This window comes from Alosa sapidissima, chromosome 9 (assembly GCF_018492685.1).
Source record: "Alosa sapidissima isolate fAloSap1 chromosome 9, fAloSap1.pri, whole genome shotgun sequence".
Classification (NCBI taxonomy): domain Eukaryota; kingdom Metazoa; phylum Chordata; class Actinopteri; order Clupeiformes; family Clupeidae; genus Alosa; species Alosa sapidissima.
In genome coordinates, this window is record NC_055965.1 from 2,667,614 (window position 1) to 2,695,380 (window position 27,767).

The following is a 27,767-nucleotide window of genomic DNA, read 5'->3' on the forward strand; positions in this document are numbered from 1 at the left end:
CAGTTTCTAAGGAGACAGAGTGCACTGCACCACGTGCTAAGAGATGTCACAGCGCTGGGAAGTCGCCGGAAGAATAAATCACATTGCCATGTGATGGCATTGCCACTCTTAATGACAAAGTGGGAGGCTCGTGTGGAACATTAAATGCCGCTGCAGTTTTACCACGCTGTAATTAGACAACCGGTTCAGACGTTAAATGTATCCTGAAGGCTGCTACGTCACAATTTCCGGGGAGAGAACACACCTCAGCAGGGGTAAACCAGACAGAAATCTCCCCTCAGCACTTCCACAAGCACTGTGATAGTCTGCCATGATTACCCCCGATGGGTTTAGCTTGGTTCTTATCACAACACGCTTGCCCTCTCATCACTTCTCCCGCTGCATGCTGGGTTTCTCATCACAAGGCTGACAGTGTGGTCTGTGACACGTTGGAAGGGCAGTGCCTAAAGATAGCCTTAGGGAAAATTAAGTGGGAGCCATGGTTTCCCTGTTTTCAGTCCCACATGGCCTTGGTGTTAGGCACTCAAAAATATGTCATGAAGTGCTGCACACAAAAAAATACTATTATGGCATGACAGGAAATAACATGTCAAATGTTTGCTATTTTCTCCCACTTCCCTGCAGGAGCGCTCATGGCATGACAAAGACTCCTGTGACGTATTTAATAGCCATTTCCATTGTTTGAAATGGTTTAATGTGTTATTTTATTTGGATTTGAATGGCCAAATGTCAGGACATGATGTTAAGACAAGATGCCCAAGTTTGTATTTCCTACCAGGGTCTATTTTGGTAACTAATGTATTTTAATGTAAAACTTTGTTTTGGGGAGCGAATAAAAAAAAAATGTTACATTACTTAATTCTTGTGTTTACTATTCATTAAATTCCACATTTCAGATTCAACATTCCAAGTCTAGCCTTTTCCATTTCATGCTCTGAAATATAAAATCCAATGTATTTGAGCACTGGAGGCTGTGTTGGAGGAAATGTGGTTTGGTCGACAGAAACGACAGTTTCAGAAAGTAAAAGTCCTACCACATATATTACTCTCTGATACTCACATTTGCTTCTGACCACTTGCGACCTTGACCTTTTATCACACAACCTTGAGTAGCCAATCAGTCCATCTAGTCTGTGACGAACTATGGAAGGTTTGATGAAGGTCCATCAAGCCACTTATTGTGTAAACACTGTATAACATATGACTCCAATGTGACCTTGACATTTGACTACACAACACAGAGTACCTAATCAGTCCATCAAGGCCTTGTAGTAAGTAACTGTGCAAAGTTTGAGTAACATCACCCAAGACACTTGCAACATACAGTATAACGTGTAGAATTCCATGTGACCTTGCCCTTTGACCTTGCACAACCTCAAGGAACTCCCTAATCCATCCAGCCGCCATAGTGATTAACTGTGCAAAGTTTGATGAAGATCCTTCAACCCCTTAAGGGTGATGTCGCACCAACACTGTATGACTTGTTGACTTGCAGATTTGAGATAAAAGCATTTTGAAATAACATGCTGCCACAGGTACCTACACCTTGAGTGTTATCTGCTCAGCAAGTGACTCTGATTACTGTATTATTCTTAGCATCTTCAAAAAAAATCATGCAGTGAAAACTGCTTTAGATGTTTTGTTACATTTCGTGACTATTTACTCATGGTTTGTGCCATCAACCAAAATCAGTGAGCTGTTAGAGATTAACCGGGCTAATAATATTTTGCCGGTGATAACCGGCCACTGAAACAAACTCTCCTTCACTTCTGTGCTCATTTTGAAAAATCCAAATATAATAGTAAATGAAATCTTATTATAGTGGCCTTACATAACCAATATCAATGTAATTTCTTATTGCGTCTCATCAAGCAGCTGCTATGTGCTACTGTACACAGAGTAAAAGAGGCCTGCTGTCTGTGATGTAATCAGGCTGCAGCACTATTGATTTTGCGCCACAGCGTGCCGTCTGCAAAGGTAAGGTGCCAGCGCAGCCTGGTGGCAAATAGCTCAGGTGTGTGGGTCTAGCAGCAGGCTGCGAGACTTGTCATGACCGTGGATCAGACATCCTTCACGTCTGACTTCTTGTCTGAGTTCCTGACACACATCCTCTCACACCTCTCCTCTGGACCCTGGAGAAGTGGATAGTAGATAGGGCAAAGACAGATGGGGCAGGGACAGGGTTTGGGTGGAGCAGAGGGGTCAGGGAGGGGGGGGGGGGGGCGTGGTGGAAGACGAGCACAACTCATAATTGCCGGCGTAGGCTGACACATCTGAATTTGTTTTACTGTCCCTTGGACAGACGCCGCAACTCATTTACCACAAAAAAAGAGGGAGATATGTTCTGTTCTTTTTCTAACCCCCTTTTTCTTAAGAGCCTTGGCACCCCTCCTTCTGCGGCTGTTTCTATATTTGTCCCGTGCTGGAGCGTAGGGGCCTGAAAATGACACCATTATTTTGACTAGACTGTTTTCCCTTCTGTGAGTGGCCAGGGGAAGTGTAGGTGCCCTGGGATGGTTAACCACACGATCCAGCAGCATCTCTCTCTCCCCCCTCCCCATCCTCCTCTCCTCCTCCTCCTCCCTCTGGCTGGCAACAGCATGGCCAGTCTCAATGCCAGAGCCTCAGTGTAGCTACAGGTGGCCCTCCACAGTAGCAACAGACCGCCGCAGTGTGTCCCTCCTCTGCATCGCTCCCACTCAGATGACACAAACACCTCCAGGGTTTATACTGAATGAGCGGCATTCTGTTTTTCTCAAGGCAGAGTGTAATTATGCACCCCACACGGTGACCTGCATCAGACCCAGAAAGCATCAAAGCTTCACTGCCAAACCTCTCACTGTGAGCCTTTTCAATGCCGGGCCAAGTCTAGAGAGCTACAGACAGTGCCGTTTATTTTGGAGAGTGGAGGGTGGTTTTGGAGAGGTACTCCTCTTCATTTCCCCAAATCTACACAAAATTCTTGGGGCTTTTCCACGCCGCCTGATGCCATTTCTTTCTGCTAGATCCCCGGCAACAGATCATTTGCAGAAGCCTAGGTAATCTAAAATACCATGTACACCGTGCACATAAGCAATGTGGTGTCCTTAACATTGCAGCATCGGCCCTGATATTGTTTGCTACTTGCTGCTAATTACCAGGGGCATTTTTCTACCATATGTTGATTAGCGAGGACAAACAGACTAGCCACAACGATTTAAGTTTCTTGGGTAAGTGTGTCTGTAAACACATATGGTTTGAGCGCTGTTGTTTGGTCTCACAAGTATCAATTCTGGGCGATTGCCAGATTTAAATATAAACGACAGGCTGCCGTACCAGGTTGAGGCCCCCAGCTGTGGTGACCTTGTTATTGCCAGGTCTCGGTGTGTGGCATCTCTCCACCGTGACCAAGGGTACAGACTTTTTCGGACCATTTCCCTTTCTGAAAGCAAGGTCTCTTCTCCACCCCTGACAAGAGACATAATGCTGTTTGTTGTGATATTGTTGTTTGGATACTGTCTAACTGAAAACCTGGATTTAGGGTTGACCACAGCAAATGTATCTATTTTCCTTACTGTTTAGCATTGCTGTCAAGATAATGGTATGTTTCCCATGGGCTACTGATTGCAAAACGTAACAGGAACAATAGTCCCTATATAGATGTACAGTATAGCACACTGGGACATTGTGTCCAAGACCAAAGAAAGTTAGCATTTTGAAATGCACCAGTCCATACCTATTCTAGTTCACCGACACCTCAGGCTCTGTGTCTATGTGAGGTAGGAGAATGAACCTCAATGCCAACAAACTTTTCTTCATTATTTAACTAATTATTTCATTGCATTTGAAAAGATATTGCATATTGACCTCTCTAAAACCTTTCATTTTTTCCCATGACAACATATTCAGTCATAAGTATTCTTCAAGGGTTCATTTTAAGTCCAGTGCTTTTCCAAATGATCTATGTTTCCATTAGAGGGTACAAGAGAAGACTCTTATTAAAGGTGCAGCCGACATGGTTTTGCATCCACTTCTGTATCTGTGACTCAGAGTTGTTGAAAGTATAATTTACTATAATTTTCTGGTTGAAATTTTTGTTTGTTATGTCTGTGTGAAATGCAAACCCTACAGATATAGGTAATTATTTTTGTAAAAAAAATATTTTGTCTGTCAGGCCCAAAACATAAAAAACAATTAAATGTTGATGCAAAAAAATCCCGTTGACCTGGCCTTGAAATGGTCATGAAAGCATTATGCTAATTCGCTCCAGTTATATGCTGCTGCAGCAGTAATAGTCCAGCATAACAATACTCTACTAAACAGTGGTTTGGCAGGTGCACCAACATCATCACAATTCATAACCAGCAAGCTAACCTCATGCACAATCATAATGTAGATGCAAAGCAGTGCATTTCCCTGTGCCATAAAAAGACTGGCAAATCATAAACACGTTTGACCTCAAACATCAGGAACACATCTGGATGATCCATTCCAACATGTAAACATGAGTCACAGAGTCTCCGCTAAGCATGTTCTACATTAGATACCACCTAAACCGCATCATTATCGTTCCAAGCCTGGGTGGGTCTATCTTATCTCTCCTCTCACAGAGGACCCTTCTGGGTCACAACTGACGAACATCAGGGGCGCTGCTTCCTATATCCTGGAAGTCAGATCAAAGGGTCACGGCGTATCCACCAAGACAGCACTATGCAGTGCTGATCCTCCACAAACACAGTATCATGAGATCTTAAGTCAGCCCACCACGCTCAGGTCTCATACTGTAGGTGTCACTGAAATAACATTGGGCATGACAGAGAATGAGTTGCATATTGTGGTTTAACTAAAAAAAAAAAAAACTGAAGCAGACATGTTTCTCACTAAGTTACAGAGAAATAATATTTGCCTCTTGGCCTCACTTGGTTGAACAGGGGTAACGTGGGTAGTCTCTGCAGTGTTCTTTCCATGTCTTAGCTGTGGCTCTTTGGCTTGGGCTGCTGTAATACTTTCCGCCAGCGTGCCTGTCTTCCCAGGCCTCTGACCCAGGATAACTGGCATGTGTTTGTCTGGTGGAGTGTTACCTCATAGCGAAAGTCATACATTACGTTATTTTTATTCTTTTATTTAGGTGTACAACTGTGTTTGTGGAGGCAAGGATGATTTAACTTGGCTGGCTGCTTTTGTCACCTGTAAAATACTACATCACTTCCACTCATACCCCTCACACATGTGCTGGGCTACCCACAAAGCACACACACACATACACACGTGCACACACACACATACACACACATGCACACACACATGCACACATGCACACACACACACAAACACACACACACATACACACACACACACACACACACACACACACATACATAAACACACACACACACACACACACACACATATCTCTCCACACACTTCATGGACACACTCGTCATGCACAATTTTCATACTCAAATATCTCAAACATTTAAGTGTGTCAAAACTTCTCACACACCCTCTCCTTCTCTGCGCAAAAGCAGACACGCAGACAGACACCACACAAATCACACATGCGCAGACACATTCCCTGTGTAGACTCCAACAACCCGGCGAGACACAAAGGAGGTATCCGCTGATTTTCTCAAGGCCATTCAGACAGCCGCATCACCCTCAATTACACTTGTCTCCTCCAAAACGTTGACATCTGGAGCCCCGCAGAAGCTTAGGCTGTGTGTGTGTGTGTGTTTGAGAGAGAGAGAGAGAGAGAGAGAGAGAGAGAGAGAGAGAGAACAAGAGTGTGTGTGTGTGTGAAAGAGAGAGGGAGAGAGAGAGCTGTTACGCAGAGCAGCACATAGCGAGCGCAGCCACTGAACTTTCCCTCCGTAAATTAGCGCTTGGTCAGAGGTTACGGCTCCCCAAGACCCTTTTCGGCCGTAATCTCAGCTGAGCCGCAGGGCTGCGACAGCGTCCTACACACACACATGGTCAAATAAACTGCATACAGGTGTTTCTAAGGCTTGTTATTGAGGTCTGAAGTTTAACCATGACTGATGTGGACAAGTGAAATCTCTATCAGTGCATAAACACAGTGAGAAGCTGCTCGCCCTGAGCAACGCTTGGCACACCAGCCTGTGGTCTGGGGAGGAGATGTGTAGAAGGGCTGAGGACTCGGCTGGGGTGGGGCCCTGTCTGTCAGGCTATTCAGGAGGAGCTTCGGTGGGGCTTTTGATAAAGATCCAGCCCCACGTATGTGAGTGAGTGAGAAAAGAGGGAGGGAGAGAGAGAGGGAAAGAGAGAGAGAGAGAAAAAAGTATTTCCACCCACCTAACAAGCTGGCAAGCCGAGGAGCATTCATAAACAGCAGCCCAGGCCAGACAGGGGCTTAGACAGAGCAGCAGAGCTCAGTGAAGAAGGTACGGAGGAGAAGGACCAAGGAGGAGCTCTACACAGAACACACACTCACTGACTGAGTGAGAGACTGAGTGAAGGAGACGGTGACTCACGGAGGGACAGAAGAGAACTTGAGGACCAGGATTTGCCACAGCATCCAGCCCCAGCTGAAGGACCAGCAGTGTGAATGGATGCCCTCTGCAGTCTCAGTGGCCTGGACCCCCTTTGGGTGAGTACACCTTCTCCAGCAAGAACATGATCTTACTGTCTGGAAGATGTGAATAGTTTCATATAGCTTCACTCTATGATTCTGGTTTGGAGGATGATTTTCATAACACATATGGAGATAATATTAATATAATAATACAAATGTTCTTAATTCACCAGTATACAAGAAGTACCCAATGTATTCATAGAAATTATATACATGAATTTCTAAATATCATGTCTAGAAATGTCTCATGAAATTCACCTTTATTATTCCTCAGTAAATAATATTGTACCATGTGATACTTGCACCTGTAAGTACACTGTAATGACACTTGTTGTAATTGACATTGATATTTTTTTGAAACATCCAAATATCTTGAATACAATGAGCATCCAACTTAATTCAGTAAGACATATTAGTGCCCCAAATCTACTGATGCACATGTACAAATAAATGAGCCTATCAAAGAAAAGAAGAATAGTTGTCCGCACACTGCAATCTCCCAAAAGAGCTAAATTTATTGAGTTAAAAACATAACACAACGTTTCGACCCAGCAGGGTCTTCATCAGGCAGGCCAGGACTTTTATGGGCTTTTCCCAAATCACAAAAGTAATGTCAAAGCATCAGTATAGTAGCAGATATCATCCATCAGGCAAGTGTTATTTAAATAAACTCCTGGTATACCTACACACTTTTCAATGCCTCGTTTTATGAGTAAAGAACATACTGTAGAAGTTTCGTACCATTCAGGGCATTATTAGTGGGGTAATTTACGAGATAAAAGTTGGTTCCATTACGCCTGCAGAAACTCATTAGTTTCTGACAGCGCTACTCGACCAGGGTTCGACCAAGGGAAAACAGGTTCTGGGAGGGTGTTTGGCTCGGGGTCATGGTGCAAAGGACCCTAGGGTGAGATTACTCCGAACCATCGTTTTAACAGGTCCAATTACGCACTCTTGTGTACCTTTGTAGCCACAAGGTCACCTCAGCCAAATGTAAGTATCCTACAACACAACAAAATCCTACAACACACCATGGTGCAATAACTGTACGGTAGCTTAGTAGGCCTGTCCAAGTTGTTAAATATAGGCTACACTGAAAGTCTATTTGAGCTAGTTGGTATGGATCTCACACCTGCAATTGACCGCGCAGCTAGTAGCTTACTTCTATAGCCAAAGTGTTGTTGTTGTCTCGCAAGGCGTCGTGCTAGACTGTTTGTGGTCGTTTATCCCCTTCCCTCGGGTGTCTGGCGGTTAGTCTGCCCTCCGTCAGACGCTTCCTCCTCTCGTTACCACCATCTAATTACACCCTCTCCTCATCCTGACTGCTACGTCGCGCACAATCGCACAGTCGACAAACAGCGAGGACGTGCGCCGGACAGACGGCCCAGTGTCCCTGTGTAATAGGGACAATGCCTGCGTTTATTTTTTTCCTCAGTCTTGATGCAATCTGACATCCATGCATGTGTCAGCACTTGGAAAGTTTATGGACGGGTACTACCAGTTAGAAAAGTGCTGGCTTATGACTTAGCTTATTGAAAAAAAAGAAGAGCTTATTAGACGCCTGTGCTGTTGAGTAATTGCGGTTTCATTTTCAGTTTCCAAGGTTTGTCCAATATGTGTGGTCCAGAGGTCACATTTTCAGGTTTAAGAAGTGCCCAACAACCTTACTCATAAAAACAAATCTGACTGTTAGGTAAACTGTGAAATTCAGTGTGGTCAAGCCCAAGGACATTTCAGGTTTGATGCTGAGAGTAGTGAGCTAGCAACCTAAGCCAAATGTCTTACTCAGAGGTGGCCATGCCAGATCCGTCATCATCACTCACTGCAAATGTTAGTGCAAGAATGATTTCTAATTGTCATAATCATGGCTAATAAATAAGTTATGTTTATTCATATTCATGTTTATATCCCCTTGCTTTATTTCATAGGACTGGAACACAACATGGTACACCCCTCACCCTGACCTGACACAGTGCTTCCAGAACACAATGCTGGTCTGGATCCCGTGTATCTACCTTTGGGTGTGCGCCCCCTTCTACTGCCTCCATCTGTACTGCCATGACTGCGGGCGTATTCCAGTCTCGGTCCTCTGCAGCGCAAAACTGGTGAGCCAGACCGCAGGAACAGAGAACTGCACTCATTAATGTTATACTAGACCATCATGTGTGCACGTCTAACTGGCCTAGCTTCTATAAAGCAGTACAACAGAATGTGAAAAACCTAGTGCACATGTCAGGCTTAGTGGCCTATTTCATGCATCAGTGCTCAGCAGAAAAGTCACAGGGAAAAGGTCTGTGGTTTAGAGGGTTGTCAAGTGATAAGGGTTTACAATTGTAAAGACTACAATACCCTGAAAAAAGAAGTGGACTGCAGTTAAGACATAATCACAAAGGTATTCTAGCTATAACATGACAGAACATGTTTAGTAGATAATTTTACTTTACTATTTTACTGCACTACTGTAAGGTAATTGATAGCTACACAAACTCATGAGGATCTGGTTGCCAATTAACGGACTGATCTCCTTCCGTCTTCCTGTATGTTTCTTGTTTCCATGCAGCTACTGGGCTTCTTTCTGGCATCGTTTGGTTTCGTGGAGTTCTTTTACATTCTGCTGATGAAGAACCAGGAGATCCAACATCACATGGTCTTCCTGCTCAACCCCATCATCCGTAGCATGACTGTGGTAATGTTCTCCCCCACATTTCACTTACAAAACAAAACTCCTGTTATCAGTAGAATCTGAACAAGAAAGTTTTCTTGTTATCAAATGCACATGGGCTACTATCATGTTCATTATCCAAATGTTTGTGAAAGTAGCTGATGCCACATGGCCTATGTGTGAAAAGCCCAGTAATAGTCACATAACCCTATCATCATCAGGAGCACTCTCTGAAATGGGTAACATAAGAAAGCCAGGCTCACAACCGCCTTTCCCATCTCATATGTCGCTTTTTGGACCATTGCCATCAAACAACCATCCAGTCCATGAGTCAATTTTCCTCTACACAAAATTTCTTAGAGAATTGCATAATGGTAGTTTTAACGCCGTGTGACGGCCACTACTGTATGTTTACACAGCCACGAGGACTGACTGACTGTGCCACTGTGGCGCATGTTTGGGGAGTGGCCAGGATGGGAGTGGGAACTAGGCTAGTATGTCTGCTGCAGCAGCCCACAGCCCCATAAACTGCCCCGCAATTCATCCTCGTCCCCGAGCCCCAGCCGACGGCCTGCATAGACACATTCTCCCTGACCAGACTCCGAATCCCCCCTGCGGTAACCTCAGACGCTTAAGTCAATATCAGCAACACTTACAGGTCATAACAGTCTATCTGAATCAAAGCCTGTAATTGTACCCCAATGATGGCCCTGGCCTGTTCTATCTCAAAATCAGACCTGTGTCTAAAACCGACTCAGGATAGGCAAAAGGGAAATAACCTGCTGGAGTTGAGGTTAGTTAACTGGGCACTGGCAGACGTAAACAAACACAGATATTACGAAAATATTCCCTTCCGTGGTCCAACACCTCCCACTGATACCGCAGCTGGTTTTCCTTGCGTAAGACTGGTCCCTTATGTAAGTCCGACTAAACGACAGCAAACATGCAGAGGTCCTTCAACCAAAGTGTTGACTAGCTGCCGGGCCCTGCCCCCATATTCGAATTAGAAGTGCGCGATCAGCCTCCAGAATGGCCTCTTTCCTTCCTCCATAGGGAGGTACTGAGTGAGGCCGAGGCAGCACGCAGAGGGCACTGACGTAACGGCTCAAGTTCCGAAAAGGCTCACAGCTTCCCCCCTGTAATTACTAGGTGGGAAATGGGTTTTAGGGCTTAAGTAATACTTTAACTTCCACCCACCTCCCAGATGTTTCGTTTCCTATGAAAGCGCTGGAGCAGTGGAGTCGGATCAAAGTTCGATATGAAAACCAACATGTTCCACTTGTGCCTTTCTGTGCGAATGGCACGGAGTTCAATCCAGCTTAAATGCATAATGATGTTTTATACCATTTCGACTGGCCCTTGCACTTACACTACTTCCTTTGCACAAAATCCTGGAGGTGGTTGTGGTTTTGATGTCTCATCTCTGAGCAGCTCGGATGCTCCCATTAAACCTACTCAAACCCTGTTTTTCCCCTGCCAGTGAGCTGACATGACAAATGATGTCTCATGCAACTAAAAGTAGAGCTGAAATGGATATGAATCCAACTTAACTGTGTATGTGAGACAGACAGGGGTGACCCCCCCCCAGGCTGGAACTGTCTGGATCTGACGCGAGTTGCAAACTTGTTTTCCTTCACAGGATGAGGAGACTGGGTAATTAGGGGGACTGTGGCACTGGCAAAAGGGCACGCGCTGTATCTGGTGTTTTATGAGGGACGGCAGTCGAGAGCAGCAGATGCCATGGCAGACGGGGAAATCCCAATTTAACGTCTGTCTGCAAACACTGGCACAGCCAAATGCATGAGATCCTTTATGAGCAACAAGATCTCACTCACATTGTGCTGTTGATTAAATCAGCATCACTGAACTACCATTGCTGAAGGAATGCCAAAGAATGTGAACACATTGACTGGGCTGAGTAAATGCCTTAACATGGATGGGTCTGGAAGTATATATTTTTACAGTTTTCTTTGAACAGCAGGAGATGAATAGCTCCTTCATGGTGTAGCATGTAGCATTGTAGTGTACATGCTGATGAGCAGATTTTTCGTACACAGCAATCCAAGTCTTTTTGGATAGCGGCATCTGCTAAGTATTGATATAAAAGCGGTGTGGACAGTGAGGCCTATATGTATGGAATGTGCGTCTGACCTCAGCTTTGTCCACGTCCAGGTGCTAGCTGTCTGCATCGTCCAGTGGGAGCGCATGAGAGGCTGCCGCTCCTCCATCTTCCTCTTCCTCTTCTGGCTGCTGGCCGTGGTGTGCTCGCTGGTGCCCCTGCGGGCCAAGATCCAGCTGGCCATGGAGGAGGTGAGAGAAATGACACTGACACAGACCCCCCGATCTGGGGCACGCATCTCACACCACACGCCCAAAACTCACAACGCTGAGACTATCACTTCAACTTTGGGTCTCTTAGTACCACCTTTGCAAGAGTGTTTCTTTGTTGTCACATAACAAGTATATACATACCATAATACAAGTACTCTGATAGAGATTACAAGTTATTAAAGCATTATCATGGTCTGATATGTGATGCCTCATGCCAAATGATGACATTGCACACACTACATTCTCATGGGTAGGTCATACCAAAACATATTTTGCATGCTTTGTGAAAATATGGAAAAGTAATTCACATGAAGTCATGTAAAATTGTATGTCTTGATATAGACTGAATTGTTCTCACAAACGCAAAAGAATGTTATAGCTGTGTCCAGATGTAGTATGAAGAAAATATGGAGCAGCAGGAAATTTGTAAAAAGTTATTGCAACACACAAGGAGAGGTTTCTTGTTGACCTATTTCCCCAAATATTCAGCTCTCATTTTTAGCATTTTTTCACCTTCGCCTGTGAAAAGCTGACTTTTCAGGAGTTATATCTGCAGAGCTATAACTCTGAGCCAGCTTTGCAATGACCTATTTTTTTCACCCACTCAAAACCAACTGACCCTCTTTTGTTCTGTGGTGAGCATGCACTTCCAGTCCTTGGCATGGGAATGCATTGTGGATAGGATGTTTACTACGATTTTACAGATGTCTGGCTGTGGCATGATGGGCAGCAGTTCATAGAGTCTGCCTGGGGTAAACATAGCCCTGAATGCCAACATTCTGCTATATGCGCAAACTAACATATAAGCAGCTTATGCTGGGCGAGGATTGGCTAATATTGGTCACAGGCTCCTGTCCAACCAGCAAAAGGACTCAGCCCCACAACCACAACCTTACGATTTCCAGATATGGCCTATAGCGTGACTGGGAAGCTTTTTACTATTCTTCTCATGCGTAATACATTTATTTAAAGAGGGCCATTAAAGACTTTGGTTTTCACCATGATTTGTCTTAACTGTTCAAAATAAGCTTTATGGTTCCATTAATGCGGGATCAGAGTCCTACCCAGCGTGCACCAGTCCCCAGTGGGTGATGATGGCCATGTAGGAAATGGGGAAGCCCTTAAAGGACCTCGGAACAGAGCGGAGTGCTGTAGGCGTTGGCAGCCAGTCATTGTGGTGCCTACACATAATTTATTTATAATTTACATAATTGTATTTGTAACAAACAAAAAGGTCATTATATATTACACAGAAAATACAGAGGTATCCGTAAGTCCCTTTGGACCAAAATGTCAGCTAAATGCATGAACATAAACATACATAACAGAGATAATATTTACATAAGGCAGAGTAAGTGGTTGTATGAGAGAGTAAGTGGTTGCATGTGAAAGTGGTTTCATGTGTGCGCTGCCATGGCAATGGGAGATCTTTTGGGAGATGTGTGGCTAGAGATTGGGAACATGGTCTCATCTGATGATGGGAAATCCCACAGTGTGGTATCTTGCTGTGGTGTACACATGAGATTTTTCCTGTTGGTATGCCACCAAACCTCTATGTCATCTCTCCTCCTCCTCTAATTAATGGCCTTGGTCCCCTTCTGGCATCTTCTCACAAATCATTTCATCAAAACATCAATGTATAGTGTATCGAAATAATTGTATGTAACTGGAGTCACTACCACATTCTATGCACCATATTTGTTATCACATGTATACGGTTACAGTATCATTACATGCTTTGTACGTTGTCGTCCACTTTAATTTGTGAATGATATGTATTGCAGGGCTTGTCACCAGACTTTGTGCGGTACCTGGCCTTCTTCTCCTACTTTGCCCTGCAGTTGGCCCAGCTGGTCCTCAGCTGTTTTTCTGACCAGAGGCCTCGTGGTAAAGAGTCCCATGAAAAGGTGAGAGGACTCGACTGGACTCTGGGTCTCAGCTCTGACCTCAACAGAAGCACACAGAATGCTCTACTCTGTCTGTCATTGTTTTAATATGGGATAACTAGAGAGAGGTTTTGAAGGCAGAAAAATGCAGTGGTTGAAATTGACGCACCTCACATATGTACTGACGTGGAGGTTTATTATACCTTAATGAATAGACCTTTAAAAACCAGACATGAGACAGATTCTTTCTGGAAAATACAGTTACAGTACAGGCTTTGCCTAGATATTTCCTTTCTATCCAAGGGCAACATTTCTTCTCAGATGACTCATGATATTCTTGGCCATAACTGGTGTCTTCTCTGACCACTACATCTATCTCAGTCTCCCATGTGAATCAGCCCACGCACAGTATATCAATGTAAACCTCACACATGCATTACAGAGTCAGTTTCCTACACAAATGGAGTCATGAATCAGCGCTGTAACACTGCCTTGTGACGCAACATATCCGGCGGAAAACAGGAAAACAAGCGTTATGAAAAAAAAAACGAGCCAAATGTTGCTCAGTGTGTGTTTGCCGACTGCCATGAGGTCGGAATGGGTGGAAGCCACAGACGGGAGCCCCACCCATGGTCCACTCCTGGCCCAGTCACTTCCTGGGCTGTTATTCCAGTGCGGGGTGGGATCTCCGGTGTGGGGGCGAGTCTGGGAGAGGGGCGGGGGGGGGGGGGGCTGGGGGGGGACGCTGTGGTCTAGTAGGCGGTGACGTGTCATCAGTAAGTCATGCGGAGCCCACTCATGAGCACAGAGTTCTTCATGGACAGAGCACCTCTGAGTGTCTGCACACTTTATACCCCACCACCTCACGCACTGATCCAGCATGGGAGAGGGATTTTAAAAGCTATGTTTAGGTTGTGCTTTATCATATAACTATACTGTATGGCACAATTCAAACTGTCAGTTGATGTAAATGCAAAAGAATATCTATTAGAGAACTTCATTACAGTCTTGAACTGAAGGGTGGTAAGACATACACAGGAAGACTGCGGACTTGAAGTAGGAGTATTGTAAAGAGGTTGAGGACTTGCTCAATGCTGTGAGGTCAGGCAGTTCATGGAGTCTTTTGAAATAACATCCAAAGCCTGTAATAGTCCACTTAAGAGAGAGCATCCCAATGAGCATCCTCATTTAGACAAACATGGGCTTATTCTAGTCCTCCGGTGGTTGTAGTCATAACCAAAATATTTGTCCTTTTACAGAACCCATGTCCGGTTGGCGATGCATCTTTTCTGTCCAAGGGACTCTTCTGGTGGTTCAGTGGGTAAGAGATTTTTTCAAAGTTGTTCCCCCGTAAACTCTGTGTAAGATGAATCCATTGATGGCAGCCAGCAGAAATGGAAAATGTTCTTATTTCTGTTTGTATGTGTGTTTGCTTATTCACTCACAAGGCTTGTGGTCAAGGGTTATCGGACTCCACTGCAGGCAGAGGATCTGTGGTCTTTACGTGAGGAGGACACCTCCAACAAGATCATCTCCAACTTACAGGAAGAGTGGACTTCAGTATGCAGCAAGCTCCAACAGTAAGACACCATCGCTACCAGAGACATTCACACACATATGTAGAAAGAAAGTACTAACTTTGGCATGGTCACCAACAGATACAGAGACAGAGTTGGAAGCACTGTGAGTTTGTGCTGTGAAAATAGGTCAGTGTAAATATGATATGGCAGAATGTTGTTAAAAATGTCACCTCCCCACCAACAGCATATGCTTTTCAGTCCTTGCTTTGCTAAAGCTCACTGGTAATAAAAATTGTGACATTTTGGCACACTGGTATTTAAAGGCAATGCCTGTCTAGTTGCTGTTGCTGCCTTAACCATTAAACAGCAAGTAATCAAATCCCCAGTCAAACGACACTGGCCACAGCCTTAAGGCAGAAAACAGGTCAGATGGGTCCATTTGAGCTTTAGGTTGCTGAACACAAGATGCCTGTGACATTTGTTAGCATGTTAAATCACTTAAGCTTTGAAGTTTTGTTGTTAAGTTCCATGAGATCATGTAAAGCACTGACATGTCCGAGGTCTGCCCATGGAGTTGCAGTAATATCCTTTACGGCCGAACAGAGCTCCACCATATTAGATTTGCAGGCACAGTGGCGTACACAGAATGATATAAAATATTTTCCCCCAGGATTGTCTTGTTTTCTGTTTTGAATTAGAGTGTGTATTGTGAGGTACGTGAGCAGTGTGTGTGAGGCTGACGTCTGTCTGTCCCTGTGTCGCTAGGCAGGAGAAGAGCATGAGTGCCAGCGTAGCCCTGGGCTCCAGGCTGCCAGAACAGGCCCAGCTCCTGCACAAGCTGAAGAAGGAGCAGAGCTCGGGCTTCTGCCTGCTGCGCACACTCGCCCGCAACTTCGGGCCCTACTTCCTGACGGGCACTCTGTGCCTGGTCATCCACGATGCCTTCATGTTCTCCATTCCACAGGTGCTCAGGTGAGAGGCCTACAACACCTACAAGATCACAAACTATTTGTCTTTTTAGCCTCTTCAGATGATTTGTTGTTGTAAATGACAAATGATATGAGACCGCAATATCTGTCCAGATGAAGTCTGAAGAAAACAGTCAGTCCAGAACTTCCAAACAGAAAATAGTGAGTCCTTCACTGAAACCCTAGTAGCACCAGGAAGTTATGTTGACAGATACAGTATCTGTCAAAATGAAGCAACTAATTGAACTAGATTATTGCATAAGAAAGTCTAAGAAAAGCTTGACAGTCCTGGCCAGTCTCTACTGAGACACAACCATCAGGCCCTGCAGCTGCAGGCTGTATGTGTGTTGGCAGCCAGACCGTGGAGGCTGTGGTCAGACTGGCTCGCCGCAGCAAGCAGCCGGCCAACAGTGTCAGGGTCCTGCTCAGCCCCAAGAGGACCAGGAGCTCAGGAGCTCTGGTGTGTGTGGCCCATGCTGCATCCCACTGTTGACCTGCTACAGGACACAGCTCTGTTGACAATGCAGTGAAAGTTGTGGTGGCTGGGTGGCTGAATGCCTCATGTCAAATGGCCTCATTGAGGAAGCCATGTCTGAGTCCTGCAGCTTAAAGTAGAGACAGATGGAGTAGGCTCCCATTCATAGGCCTTTCTCCCTGTACTGGAATCCATTACCTGTGAATTATTAGGTGACACATATTTAAGGAGGTGTTTTGTCATGGAACTATGGTAACTACTTATGGCCCAAGCCATTAAGCATTTCTCAAGAATCTTAGGATTATGAATAAAACATGTTCCCTAAACTCTAAATGACTTCAATAGCACATATTTCCACATAACATTTCAGTTAACTGTTACAATGTCTTAATGGCAAAGTTGACTTCACCAGTGTACCATAACTCCAGCATATCTCTCTCTCTCTGTCTCTGTCACTCTGCCCCCCCTCTCTCTGCCCTCATAGTTTGCTGTTGGGCTTCATAAATGAGACGGACGCCCCTCTGTGGAAAGGCTACTTCTATGCATGTCTCATGTTCATGCTGTCTTGCCTGCAGTCGCTCTTTAACCACCAGTACATGTACTCCTGCTTCACTGTGGGCATGCGAGTGAAGACTGCTGTCATGGGCTTGGTCTACAGAAAGGTGTGTCTTCAGAGCCCTGTCAACCAATGTAGTGAACACATGTTTTTGCAGTTCTTTCTGGACTGAATTCCAAAAATATATTCAGTTGAAATTACTGCAGATTGTAACTGCTGTTTGCTACTTAGTGTGCATCCCGTAACTTCTTGTCTGTGTGTACTGGTTTGCTTTTCAGTCTCTGATCATAAGCAGTGCGTCTCGCCGCACGTGCACAGTGGGAGAGATTGTGAACCTGGTGTCTGCCGATACCCAGAAGCTGATGGACTTTGTGGTGTACTTCAATGCTGTCTGGTTGGCTCCCATCGAGATCACTCTCTGCCTCTTCTTCCTCTGGCAGGTATGGACCACTGAGTTGTTAGCGTGTCCTATAATACCCTCTAAATGTATGTATTTATGTTACGTAATGTCATAATACCCTCTAAATGTATGTATTTATGTGACATAATGTAACGACTAATGATCCTGTCTCCTCAGCACCTGGGCCCTTCAGCTCTGGCTGGCATTGCTACAGTCATCCTAATCTTCCCCGTCAACGGATTCATTGCCAAACACAGGAGCAAACTGCAGGTACAGTATGATTGGCATAGAAGCTTTCAAGCTCAGTGGGTTACTGTCCTTGGCTCCTGCCAAATTCTACAGAGCATTAGACGCCTGACCGTTGGTCAGTGTTCCACAGCTGGTTTAGATGAGAGGGCAGGGAGGTGTGGGCGTGCGGGCTGAGTACAGGCTGGGTCATCCCTTTAATGTTCTTCATGTTGTTGAGATGACACAAAACCACAATAGAAAAAAGGGACAGTAAAAGTTAAATATTTTTCATTTCTTTTGGAAAGGAGGCATGTTTTGTCCCTGACCTGACATGAATGAAGCACTTCTCGACTAGAGAACATCTCATCTGTGGTCGCGGTTTTATAGCTGTTGGCTTGTCTGTGATGCTAAAACTCTGACTAATACTGTACAAATATTTTGTCCCTGTTTTACTGTTAATAGCACATTGTCTTCTGAGTTACTAGAGGCCGTTACAGGAGAAAAGAAGAAGAGAAATGCTCTACAGAACATTCCTGAAGGATGTCTGTGGGCTGCCCATCTCCTCTCTCTAAATCTCAACATGTTTTGATAACTCTGTAGGAGATGCAAATGAAGTACATGGATGGACGAATCAAGTTAATGAATGAGATTCTCAACGGAATCAAAATCCTGAAGTTCTACGCCTGGGAGAAGGCCTTCCTGGAGCAGGTGCTGGGCTACAGGGAGAAGGAGCTGAACGCCCTGAAGAAGTCCCAGGTGCTCTACTCCATCTCCATAGCCTCCTTCAACTCCTCCTCCTTCCTGGTACGTACTGTGAGACTGAAATGGAATTACCTGTGTTCATAAGACAAAGGGGGCTTAGGGCGCTCAGGGGACTTCAGATAATTCCTTGCTCAGGTGCTCTTCTGCGACGGGTGAAGTGAGAATCTGTACCTTTATTCATATTTTGAAGTTGCCAGAAATGATTGTCCAACACCATAGTGATAAATAATTTTGCATAAATAATTTGTACATTTATTTTGTACTTACTTGTACTAAAATTGAAATGTATATCCCCTAATCCTAAATTATTGTTTTGTCCCTCCCTGCTTAGATTGCATTTGCCATGTTTGGAGTGTATGTCATGATCGATGATAAGAACGTGCTGGATGCCCAGAAGGTCTTTGTGTCCATGGCACTGATCAACATTCTCAAGACACCACTGAGCCAGCTGCCCTTTGCCATGAGCACCACAATGCAGGTACCACTCCCCCTCAGACAACATGCCCTGCACTGGACTTTCCCTCCGCAGGGACAAGGTCCCCACACCCAAGCGAGCACATTCATGAATGAAGGCCAAACCTCACACTAACACGCCTAGCTCACACTGTGTGAAGGAGATCCTCACTACGGAGTCCATTCATAAACTCAAGAAAGAATAACTTTCCCTTTCATAACAAATTCTTCTGTCCTTTTCTTCTTTTAGTTTAGTTTTAGTTAAAAGTACAACTGTATTGTATGCAAGTCTGACTAAAATAGAGAATCATGTATTTAAGAAATGTATTTCTGTTTTAGGCCATCGTGTCACTGAAGCGATTGGGAAAATTTCTTTGCCAAGAAGAACTGCAGTCAGACAGTGTGGTCCGGGAGCCTTTCAAATCAGGTGAGCGACCTGTCTGAGGTAGCTTAAGTACAGCTCTAGTAACAACTCGCCATACAAAATCACTTTGTCTGGATTCACACAGAACGATTAAATGAATGGAGATGAGACAGAGAGAGAATGTCTTGTTTACATCTGTTGAATTCCACAGTTACATGCTGGTATGTTTTCACATCCTGAGTGCAGTGACTAAGACTGAGAGCAATTAGAGTGCCACTCATACGCCACTGCACAGGTCTCATGAGATATAATGCTTGTGCTTGAAGTGGAACACAAACATGTTCAGCCCCCACCCCACACACACACTCACTCACTCTCACTCACACACACACACACACACACACACACACACACACCTCAGAATCTGTCAACACGTCCTCTAGCACCTCATAAAATTGAATCATAGTCATTTTCCAAAATGCAGCTAATTTGATGTCATGTCATTACGGAGCAAAAACAATTTAGCAACTAAATGTTATTTTTGAACTGAAACTCTCACTGCTGTGAAAGAACCACTTACAGTTGTTATGTTTTATATATTGGTTAAAACTCACACATAGTTCAAAGTACATTAATTTATGATTTATAGCGACTGAGTGAAAATTCTTTCCCTGTATTTTCAGATGAAGAAGGTGTCATCATTGACAATGGGACTTTCTCTTGGTCTAAAGACAGCACTCCTTGTCTAAGAAGGTATGCTAGTGATGATGCCATAAGCAGAACTATACGCAACATATGAACGTATAAAGATATGGATGAGCTATGCAACATATGAATGTATAAAGATGTGGATGAACTATACGCAACATATGAATGTATAAAGATATGAATGAACTATGCAACATATGAATGTATAAAGATATGAATGAACTATGCAACATATGAATGTATAAAGATGTGGATGAACTATACGCAACATATGAATGTATAAAGATATGAATGAACTATGCAACATATGAATGTATAAAGATATGAATGAACTATGCAACATATGAATGTATAAAGATGTGGATAAACTATATCAGCCTCGGTCACTGTTTGAATCCCTTCCTTTTCTTCTGTTCGCAGGATTAATGTTCGAGTTCCCTGTGGCTCTCTGGTTGCAGTAGTGGGCCATGTTGGTAGTGGGAAGTCCTCACTTTTGTCTGCCATGCTTGGGGACACAGAAAGGAGAAGTGGTTCTGTCTCTGTTAAGGTGAGAAAACCTTTATACACCATGACCTAAAACCTTGAGAATGCCCTTAAATAAACAACATGTAACTCCTTATAACGATATTATACATTCATGCATTGTTCAGAACACATTTCTTGTGTATATGAAAGGGTATATGAGATTCAAATTTTTAAAGACCTCATCCTCTGTTGCTCTCAGGGCTCTGTAGCATATGTTCCTCAGCAAGCTTGGATCCAGAACGCAACCCTGCATGACAACATCCTGTTTGGCCTGGAGAAGAGAAAGAGCTGGTACCAGCGCGTGCTGGAGGCCTGCGCCCTGCTGCCTGACCTGGACATCCTGCCTGCTGGAGACGCAACTGAGATCGGGGAGAAGGTGAGGTCCTCAGGATCACACACAGCTGCGTGCACTTCACCTTTCACTGTCAGGACAGCTGGTCCAACAGATGTTTATCTTTTTCTTCTCTAGGGCCTGAACCTTTCAGGTGGGCAGAAGCAGCGAGTGAGTCTGGCACGTGCCGTCTACAGGAAAGCGGATATTTACCTCCTAGATGACCCCCTGTCTGCTGTGGATGCACATGTGGGCCAGCACATATTTGACAAGGTCATCGGACCTAAGGGCGTGCTCAGAGACAAGGTACACTACGCACTCATTTACACCTGCATGTGTCTAGTGTTAAACCTCTCTGGTGTACACGCTACTAAAGTACCATGTTAATCGATGATTCTCTTTGCAGACACGTGTGCTGGTGACCCACGGAATGGGCTTTCTGCCTCAAGCTGACCTCATCTTAGTCCTGGTAGACGGGGAGATTACAGAGAGCGGCTCATATCAGGAGCTCCTGAGTCGGAAAGGAGCCTTTGCCGACTTCATCCGTAACTTTGCCACCACAGAAAGGAAAGAAAGCACCACGCAAAAGGGTAATTCATTTGCTCCTCTGTGTTCTCTGATATGTGCTCTCTCTACAGAGTGCTCGGGAGACTAAACGTATTATTTTAAGGCACTGAGGATAATCAAATGAATTGTCTTGCTCTAGGATCAAGGAAGTCCATCTCTCGTTTGAGTGTGACTGACTTCATGCCATTTTCAAGAGATCTTTCACAAGAGCAGCTCATCGGGTATGGACGCAAGCGACCAGGCCACTTCTGTTCACTGGAATTATAAATAAAACAAATCTCAACATGAGTATTCCTCCGGCTGGTAGAACATTTGACTAACATGGTGATCCTCAAACCTCTTCTTCTCCTCAGCGGTGACAGGAACAGTGTCATAATACAGAACATGGAGCAGATGGCAGATTCAGACCCTGAGCCGATGCCAGAGGACCTGGGGAAGCTAACTGAGGCTGACAAGGCCCGCACCGGCAGGGTAAGTTCAGTTCCCATGCTATACCATGAGAGCTTATCAGGCAAGCTATAACAAGCACAATGCTCTTGTTACTCAGGCATGAGGTGGTTCTGCCAGAGACCACCAAATGTGCCAAAAGGCTTTCAAGCCTCAACATGGTGACCTTAAAGACTACTTCAGTGTCTGCTCATGTGTTGACCACACTGTTCTGTGTCTGGTTGCAGGTGAAGTTGGAGATGTACATGGAGTACTTCCGGACCATTGGCCTGGCGTTCATTCTGCCCGTGGTGTTCCTGTACGTCTTCCAGCAGGCCGCCTCTCTGTCCTACAGCTACTGGCTGAGCATGTGGGCCGACGAGCCCGTGGTGAACGGCACGCAGGTCAACACAGACATGAAGCTGGCAGTCTACGGGGCCCTGGGCTTCGCTCAAGGTAAGAAAGATAACTTTTATGTGTGGATTAATCAGGGCAGTTGATTAGAAGATGTCATTTATGAATAATGAGTTAAGATGGGTACAACTTTTCAAAAAATGTCAAACCTAACTGTTGGGTATATTCTAGAAATGAATTAATATACGTTTTGTACATATTTTGACATTCTGTTTACCATCAGCTTCTCCCTGTAACACTGACAGTTTTGTGATTTGTTTTTTAAGGGATTGGTATCTTTGGGACCACTGTGGCGATCTCTGTGGGGGGCATCATTGCTTCTCGCCACCTGCACATGGACCTCCTGAACAATGTGCTCCACTCCCCAATGTCCTTCTTTGAAACCACACCCAGCGGCAACCTCCTGAACCGCTTCGCTAAAGAGATCGACGCCATCGACTGCATGATTCCAGAGGGCCTGAAGATGATGCTGAACTACTTCTTCAAGCTGATGGAGGTCTGCATCATTGTGCTGTTGGCGACTCCCTTCGCTGCTGTGATCATCTTGCCCTTGGCGATTCTGTACGCCTTTGTGCAGGTATGTTCTGGCCTCCATTTTGAGATATATGAGTCTTTCTAAGACTAGCCAGATAAACTGATATTGGTGTTGAAGTAGGGGCAGGTTCTCCCAATTCTGCTGACACAGATGTTGAGTGAAACCATGGTGGCTATGGCTGGAAAACCTTTTGTGGCTCTTTGGGTTTGACTAAAACTGGTGGTTTTCTTTTCGTCTTCTTTTGCGGCAAAAGAGTTTCTACGTGGCCACATCCTGCCAGCTGCGTCGACTGGAGGCAGTCAGTCGCTCGCCCATCTACACCCACTTCAACGAGACGGTCCAGGGTGCGAGCGTCATCCGTGCCTTTGGCGAGCAGTCCCGCTTCATCCAGCAGGCCAACCACAGGGTGGACCTCAATCAGACAGCCTACTTTCCTCGCTTCGTGGCCACCAGGTTAGAAAACACATATGATCCCAGAGCAATCACCAAGTCACCAAAATCCAAAGCCTTCACTGCTAAGACCATTTCTTTGTTATTACCATCAGCTTTTTATGAGATGGTGGTATTGCCCTCCTCCTTAAGTAAACGGGCTATTTTAGTACATTTTGTGAGCAGAATGATTAAAGTGTCGTGACTGATTTGTGTTTCTTCCACAGGTGGCTTGCAGTGAACCTTGAGTTCCTTGGCAATGGGGTTGTCTTAGCAGCCGCAATTCTGTCTGTGATGGGAAAGGACACCCTAAGCCCTGGTATTGTCGGTCTGGCTGTATCACATTCCCTTCAGGTAAGCATACTTTGGTGAACACACAGTAAAACCAAAAGAGAGTAGTGAAACACAGTCAACAATAGAAACCTTGTTCCTTTTCCCGTTCTCAGAGGAATTTACTGTCTAACCTCAGTTCAGAGAGCTGCCCTCTCTTGCCTCTGATTCCTATTATTCTTGGTTTCTCAATTTGTGGTCACCCCTGTTCTAAACAAATGCTGTGGAAAGACAAAATCTTTATGAATCTTTTGTTACACAACATGGTTGCATAAAAACTTGCAAAACCAAAACCAAGCCACAAAGTATAACTGACATTTCAAACTTGATGCTGATCCATGTGTTACAGGTGACAGCTATACTCAGCTGGATTGTACGGTCTTGGACAGATGTGGAAAACAACATTGTGTCAGTGGAGAGAGTGAAGGAATATGCCGACACAGCAAAAGAGGTGAGCGTACCTTTAATGACCCCTGGTCAGATGTGGTCTTCATTCATTTAGCAGCCATAAACCTTCTTCCATCAATATGTAAAAAATATCACTGCTATACATAACATGCTAAAGCCTTATTTTTGTAACACCACTGTCATAACACCATGAAAAATATTTATCAAATTTCAGGCACCTTGGACGGTTGAGGGCAGCTCCTTACCCCTGGCCTGGCCAGAGAGCGGGACGATAGAATTCCATGAGTACGGCCTCCAGTACCGCAAAGGCCTGGAGTGGGCGCTGAAGGGCATTTCGGTGGACATCCAGAAGAGGGAGAAGGTCAGTAGAACCGCGCAGCTGCGGTTTCATAATAACATATCAAAAGGCAGTGTATTTTAAACTGTAACTTCAGCGCCTCAATTCCAACTCAAGTTCAATTACTCCTACTTCCTCTTCTATTTTAGATTGGAATTGTTGGACGGACAGGAGCGGGGAAGTCCTCTTTGGCGCTGGGAATCTTCCGGATTCTGGAGGCAGCCAAAGGAAAGATCTTCATCGATGGGGTCAACATCGCAGAGATCGGCCTTCATGACCTGAGATCCCGTATCACCATCATCCCACAGGTATTGTTGTTGTTATACTCTGTAATTATTGGAATTTATTGTCGAGACAGCTCTTTTGCCCCTGAGCAATGATCCTGAGCCTCACCTGATTCTGTAGGTATCCAGCAATGTCAGCAGTGAATTATATGCTTAATAAAGTTGGAGATGAGAAGACCTACTCACAAATACCTTCAGTTATCAAGTCAGTTATTGGGACAGTTATCATATATTCTTGCCAAATCACTGCTGCAGTGCATAATGCAAAGAAAGCTTTTCAGGAAAACACTGGCAGTAGCATCATTTCATCAGTGATTGTTTCAAACAAATGAACTTCAGTCATCATCAGCACATCTGTAATGACCATGTGTAATTCCTCCCTCTTCAGGATCCTGTGCTGTTCTCCGGCTCCCTCCGAATGAACCTGGACCCTTTTGATGCCTATTCTGATGAGGAGGTGTGGAGTGCCCTCGAACTGGCTCACCTCAAGAATTTTGTGTCTGGACTGCCAGACAAGCTCAACTATGAGTGTTCCGAGGGAGGCGAGAACCTCAGGTAAGACAACATGATGCACCTACCGCTGATTCTTCTGGAATCGATTAATATCAACTGCCTGCCATATTATTGTAGATTATACAACAATTGGGTTCTATGGAACTATTTATTTGTTTCTGATTGGCCGAGTGACGTTCCATGAGTTGGAATATCCCTGGACATTTCAACTCAGACTAATAATAAATCACTCCTCGATACAATGCGAAGATTTGACACCCAGCTCTCCACTATTTCAAGCAATGGGTTACTCCTTAGCAAACCATAACGAAGCAATGCTTCACCACATCTGTGGATTAAGCCACACAGTCAACTCAATGTAAGTAAGATAAACGAGGATGCTAATTGTTCTCAGCATTGCCAGCATTGTGTATAATATGATTGTCACTTGGAGGAGACTTGTAGATAACTAACGTTAGCATAATTAGCTAACCGCTGCTAACGTGCTAGCATCGTCACGTCAGGCTGTGCACAGTAGTGTAACATTTATTCACTATACATTAATAAAGTTGAGTGGTTCTGCAATGTAGACTATGTTTGTGGTAGAATTGTTGTATAAAAGCAATATAGCACTCGTGATCGTGGGGTTGGTCATGGATATTCCCACGGGTGTTGTTCGGCCGTAGCCACGAGGCCGGAGGCCGAGCCCACTCTCACTCGTGCTATATTGCTTAAATGGAACTCGAAAGTAAATAACAAGTGAAAAAAAAAAAAGATTTTATTTCAGCTATGGTTTGGTGAATGTCATGCTAATTATTTCATCAGAATGTTAAGGAGTTGTCTGCTGTTTGTTCTATCACACAGTCTTGGACAGCGGCAGCTGGTGTGCTTGGCACGGGCTCTTCTGCGCAAAACCAAAGTTCTCGTCCTGGACGAGGCCACAGCAGCGGTCGATCTTGAGACGGACACCCTGATCCAGTCCACTATCCGCAGCCAGTTTGAGGACTGCACGGTGTTGACCATCGCCCACCGTCTCAACACCATCATGGACTACACAAAGTAAGGGGCTGTCAAAAACCTTTGATCAATACAGGATCTGTTTTGAAAAGTGTAGGTAGAGTTGGTGTTCCACAAATGATGAAGCATTACATAAAATTAAAATAAATCTGACTAATAGCTGTCTGTGGAACATGTGGAACAATGCATATTTGAAAATTTCAGCTTGACTCTTGCTGAACCTATGGTACAATGTTTTTCCCTGTCTTTTTCCAGAATCATTGTCATGGACAAGGGAAACATCAAAGAGATGGACTCCCCAGCAAACCTCATCTCAAAACGAGGCCACTTCTTCAGAATGTGCAGAGAAGCCGGGCTTGCATAACTTGTCCTCTCCGGCCCCAGAGAAATTGGAAGGCCCTGTTCAGATGACGGACTTTTTGCCTCAACAAAGACTAGTGCCAGACCAAAGAATTGACTTTGCAGGCTGTGGTCGTGCCAAGTTTAAATTGAACCTTTTACTCAGGTTGAAGAGGGTGCTCAAGAGCACACTGATGCACACTTAATTTAGCATGTGAAGCTGCAGCTTTTTTTAGTCCTCCATTTCTGTGGTGGGTCTCACTAATGCTCACATAGAAAGGTGGGGAAGGATAAGATGAAGACAGGTACTGTAAGCATCGCAATAGTTCTCATGCAGGATTTTCACAAACTTGTAAATAGTTGTTTATACTTCAGAGAGATACAGCTGAGCTGCGATGACTCCAAAAGAATTCAAAGTATTGATGAATGTGAATAATAATAAAAAGTACAATTTGTTTTACATAAGCCTTACTTATAGAGCGATGAAGCATTTCATGAAGACCATACATTCCATAGATTGGAGTATAGAAGCCTGCCTGACAACTCTGTTTCTGTAGATTCACAAGATCTTGTGATAAGAGAAACTGGGACAAATATGTTTACTGACATACTGCCTCACTGACCTAGGAAAGACTTTTGAGCCTGACTCTCCAACCAACCATTTAGTATTTTATGGGAAAGGCATGTAGAGATGCCAAGTATGTTGTGGTGTTCTTCAAGTATGTTGTGTGTGTATCTTTATTATTTTCAGAAAAGTAAACACATAAAATGTTTGACTGGGGTGGAAAGGTTGGCAAACTAATCTCCTGAATTTACAATCAGACTTTTTTTTTTTTTTTTTTAAAAGAACAGAAAAAAGCATGTTTTAACAAGAGTGAGAGGCTGTTGCAGATATACCACAGTCATTCAAACAGACTTGATGAGAAACAGAAGTATTACATATATTGTAAACCTCAAACTATTTGCAGTATTTCTTTATTTGTAACTTGTTTGTTGTCTAAAGTTCTATATTGTTCAGTAACTAATTGTAGGCCTACAACACAGACTATGGAATGGGAGATTGATTGTCAGTCTTATTGTTAAAGACTACACAATATTTTGTAATATAGTTCAAACGGAAATGCCTTTTATATACCATAAAGCTCTGGGTTGTATTTTATTTATACTTTTTGGAATATATTTAATCTGTACATTTCCTCATGTTTATATTTTTTAATAATCTGGGGAACAAATAAACATTTTGGAAATATTTTGTGAATTAAGGTGTTTTTTTTATATAATGGGCTTAATCTGATATGCATAATATAATTGCCTAGTGTCTGGCTTTTGATCATTTATTTTGATTAGTTTACTGGGAGATAGACCTTGCTGCAGAACAGGCTAATCAATGATAATCTATTTGTGGAACTACAGATTAGACTAAGTTAGTAGAGCAACAGACAGGATATT

The 27,767-nt window shown here is 44.2% G+C and overlaps 1 protein-coding gene across 1 annotated transcript; it reads left to right on the top strand.

Annotated features, from left to right (window-relative positions):
• The first annotated feature begins 6,377 nt into the window (after nucleotides 1–6,377).
• On the top strand, nucleotides 6,378–27,156 carry abcc6a (ATP-binding cassette, sub-family C (CFTR/MRP), member 6a). Its single transcript, XM_042103791.1, has 31 exons — nucleotides 6,378–6,586; nucleotides 8,500–8,676; nucleotides 9,132–9,257; nucleotides 11,406–11,543; nucleotides 13,349–13,471; nucleotides 14,710–14,771; nucleotides 14,899–15,030; nucleotides 15,736–15,942; nucleotides 16,898–17,075; nucleotides 17,248–17,409; nucleotides 17,547–17,639; nucleotides 18,198–18,401; nucleotides 18,691–18,837; nucleotides 19,152–19,239; nucleotides 19,860–19,929; nucleotides 20,305–20,431; nucleotides 20,609–20,785; nucleotides 20,879–21,046; nucleotides 21,147–21,330; nucleotides 21,447–21,528; nucleotides 21,661–21,778; nucleotides 21,982–22,189; nucleotides 22,414–22,724; nucleotides 22,936–23,135; nucleotides 23,339–23,465; nucleotides 23,791–23,892; nucleotides 24,064–24,210; nucleotides 24,336–24,494; nucleotides 24,859–25,025; nucleotides 25,827–26,021; nucleotides 26,235–27,156. Exons 1-31 carry the CDS (start codon nucleotides 6,545–6,547, stop codon nucleotides 26,341–26,343), a joined length of 4,530 nt encoding a protein of 1,509 aa, XP_041959725.1. The 5' UTR covers nucleotides 6,378–6,544; the 3' UTR covers nucleotides 26,344–27,156.
• Nucleotides 27,157–27,767: the final 611 nt, after the last annotated feature.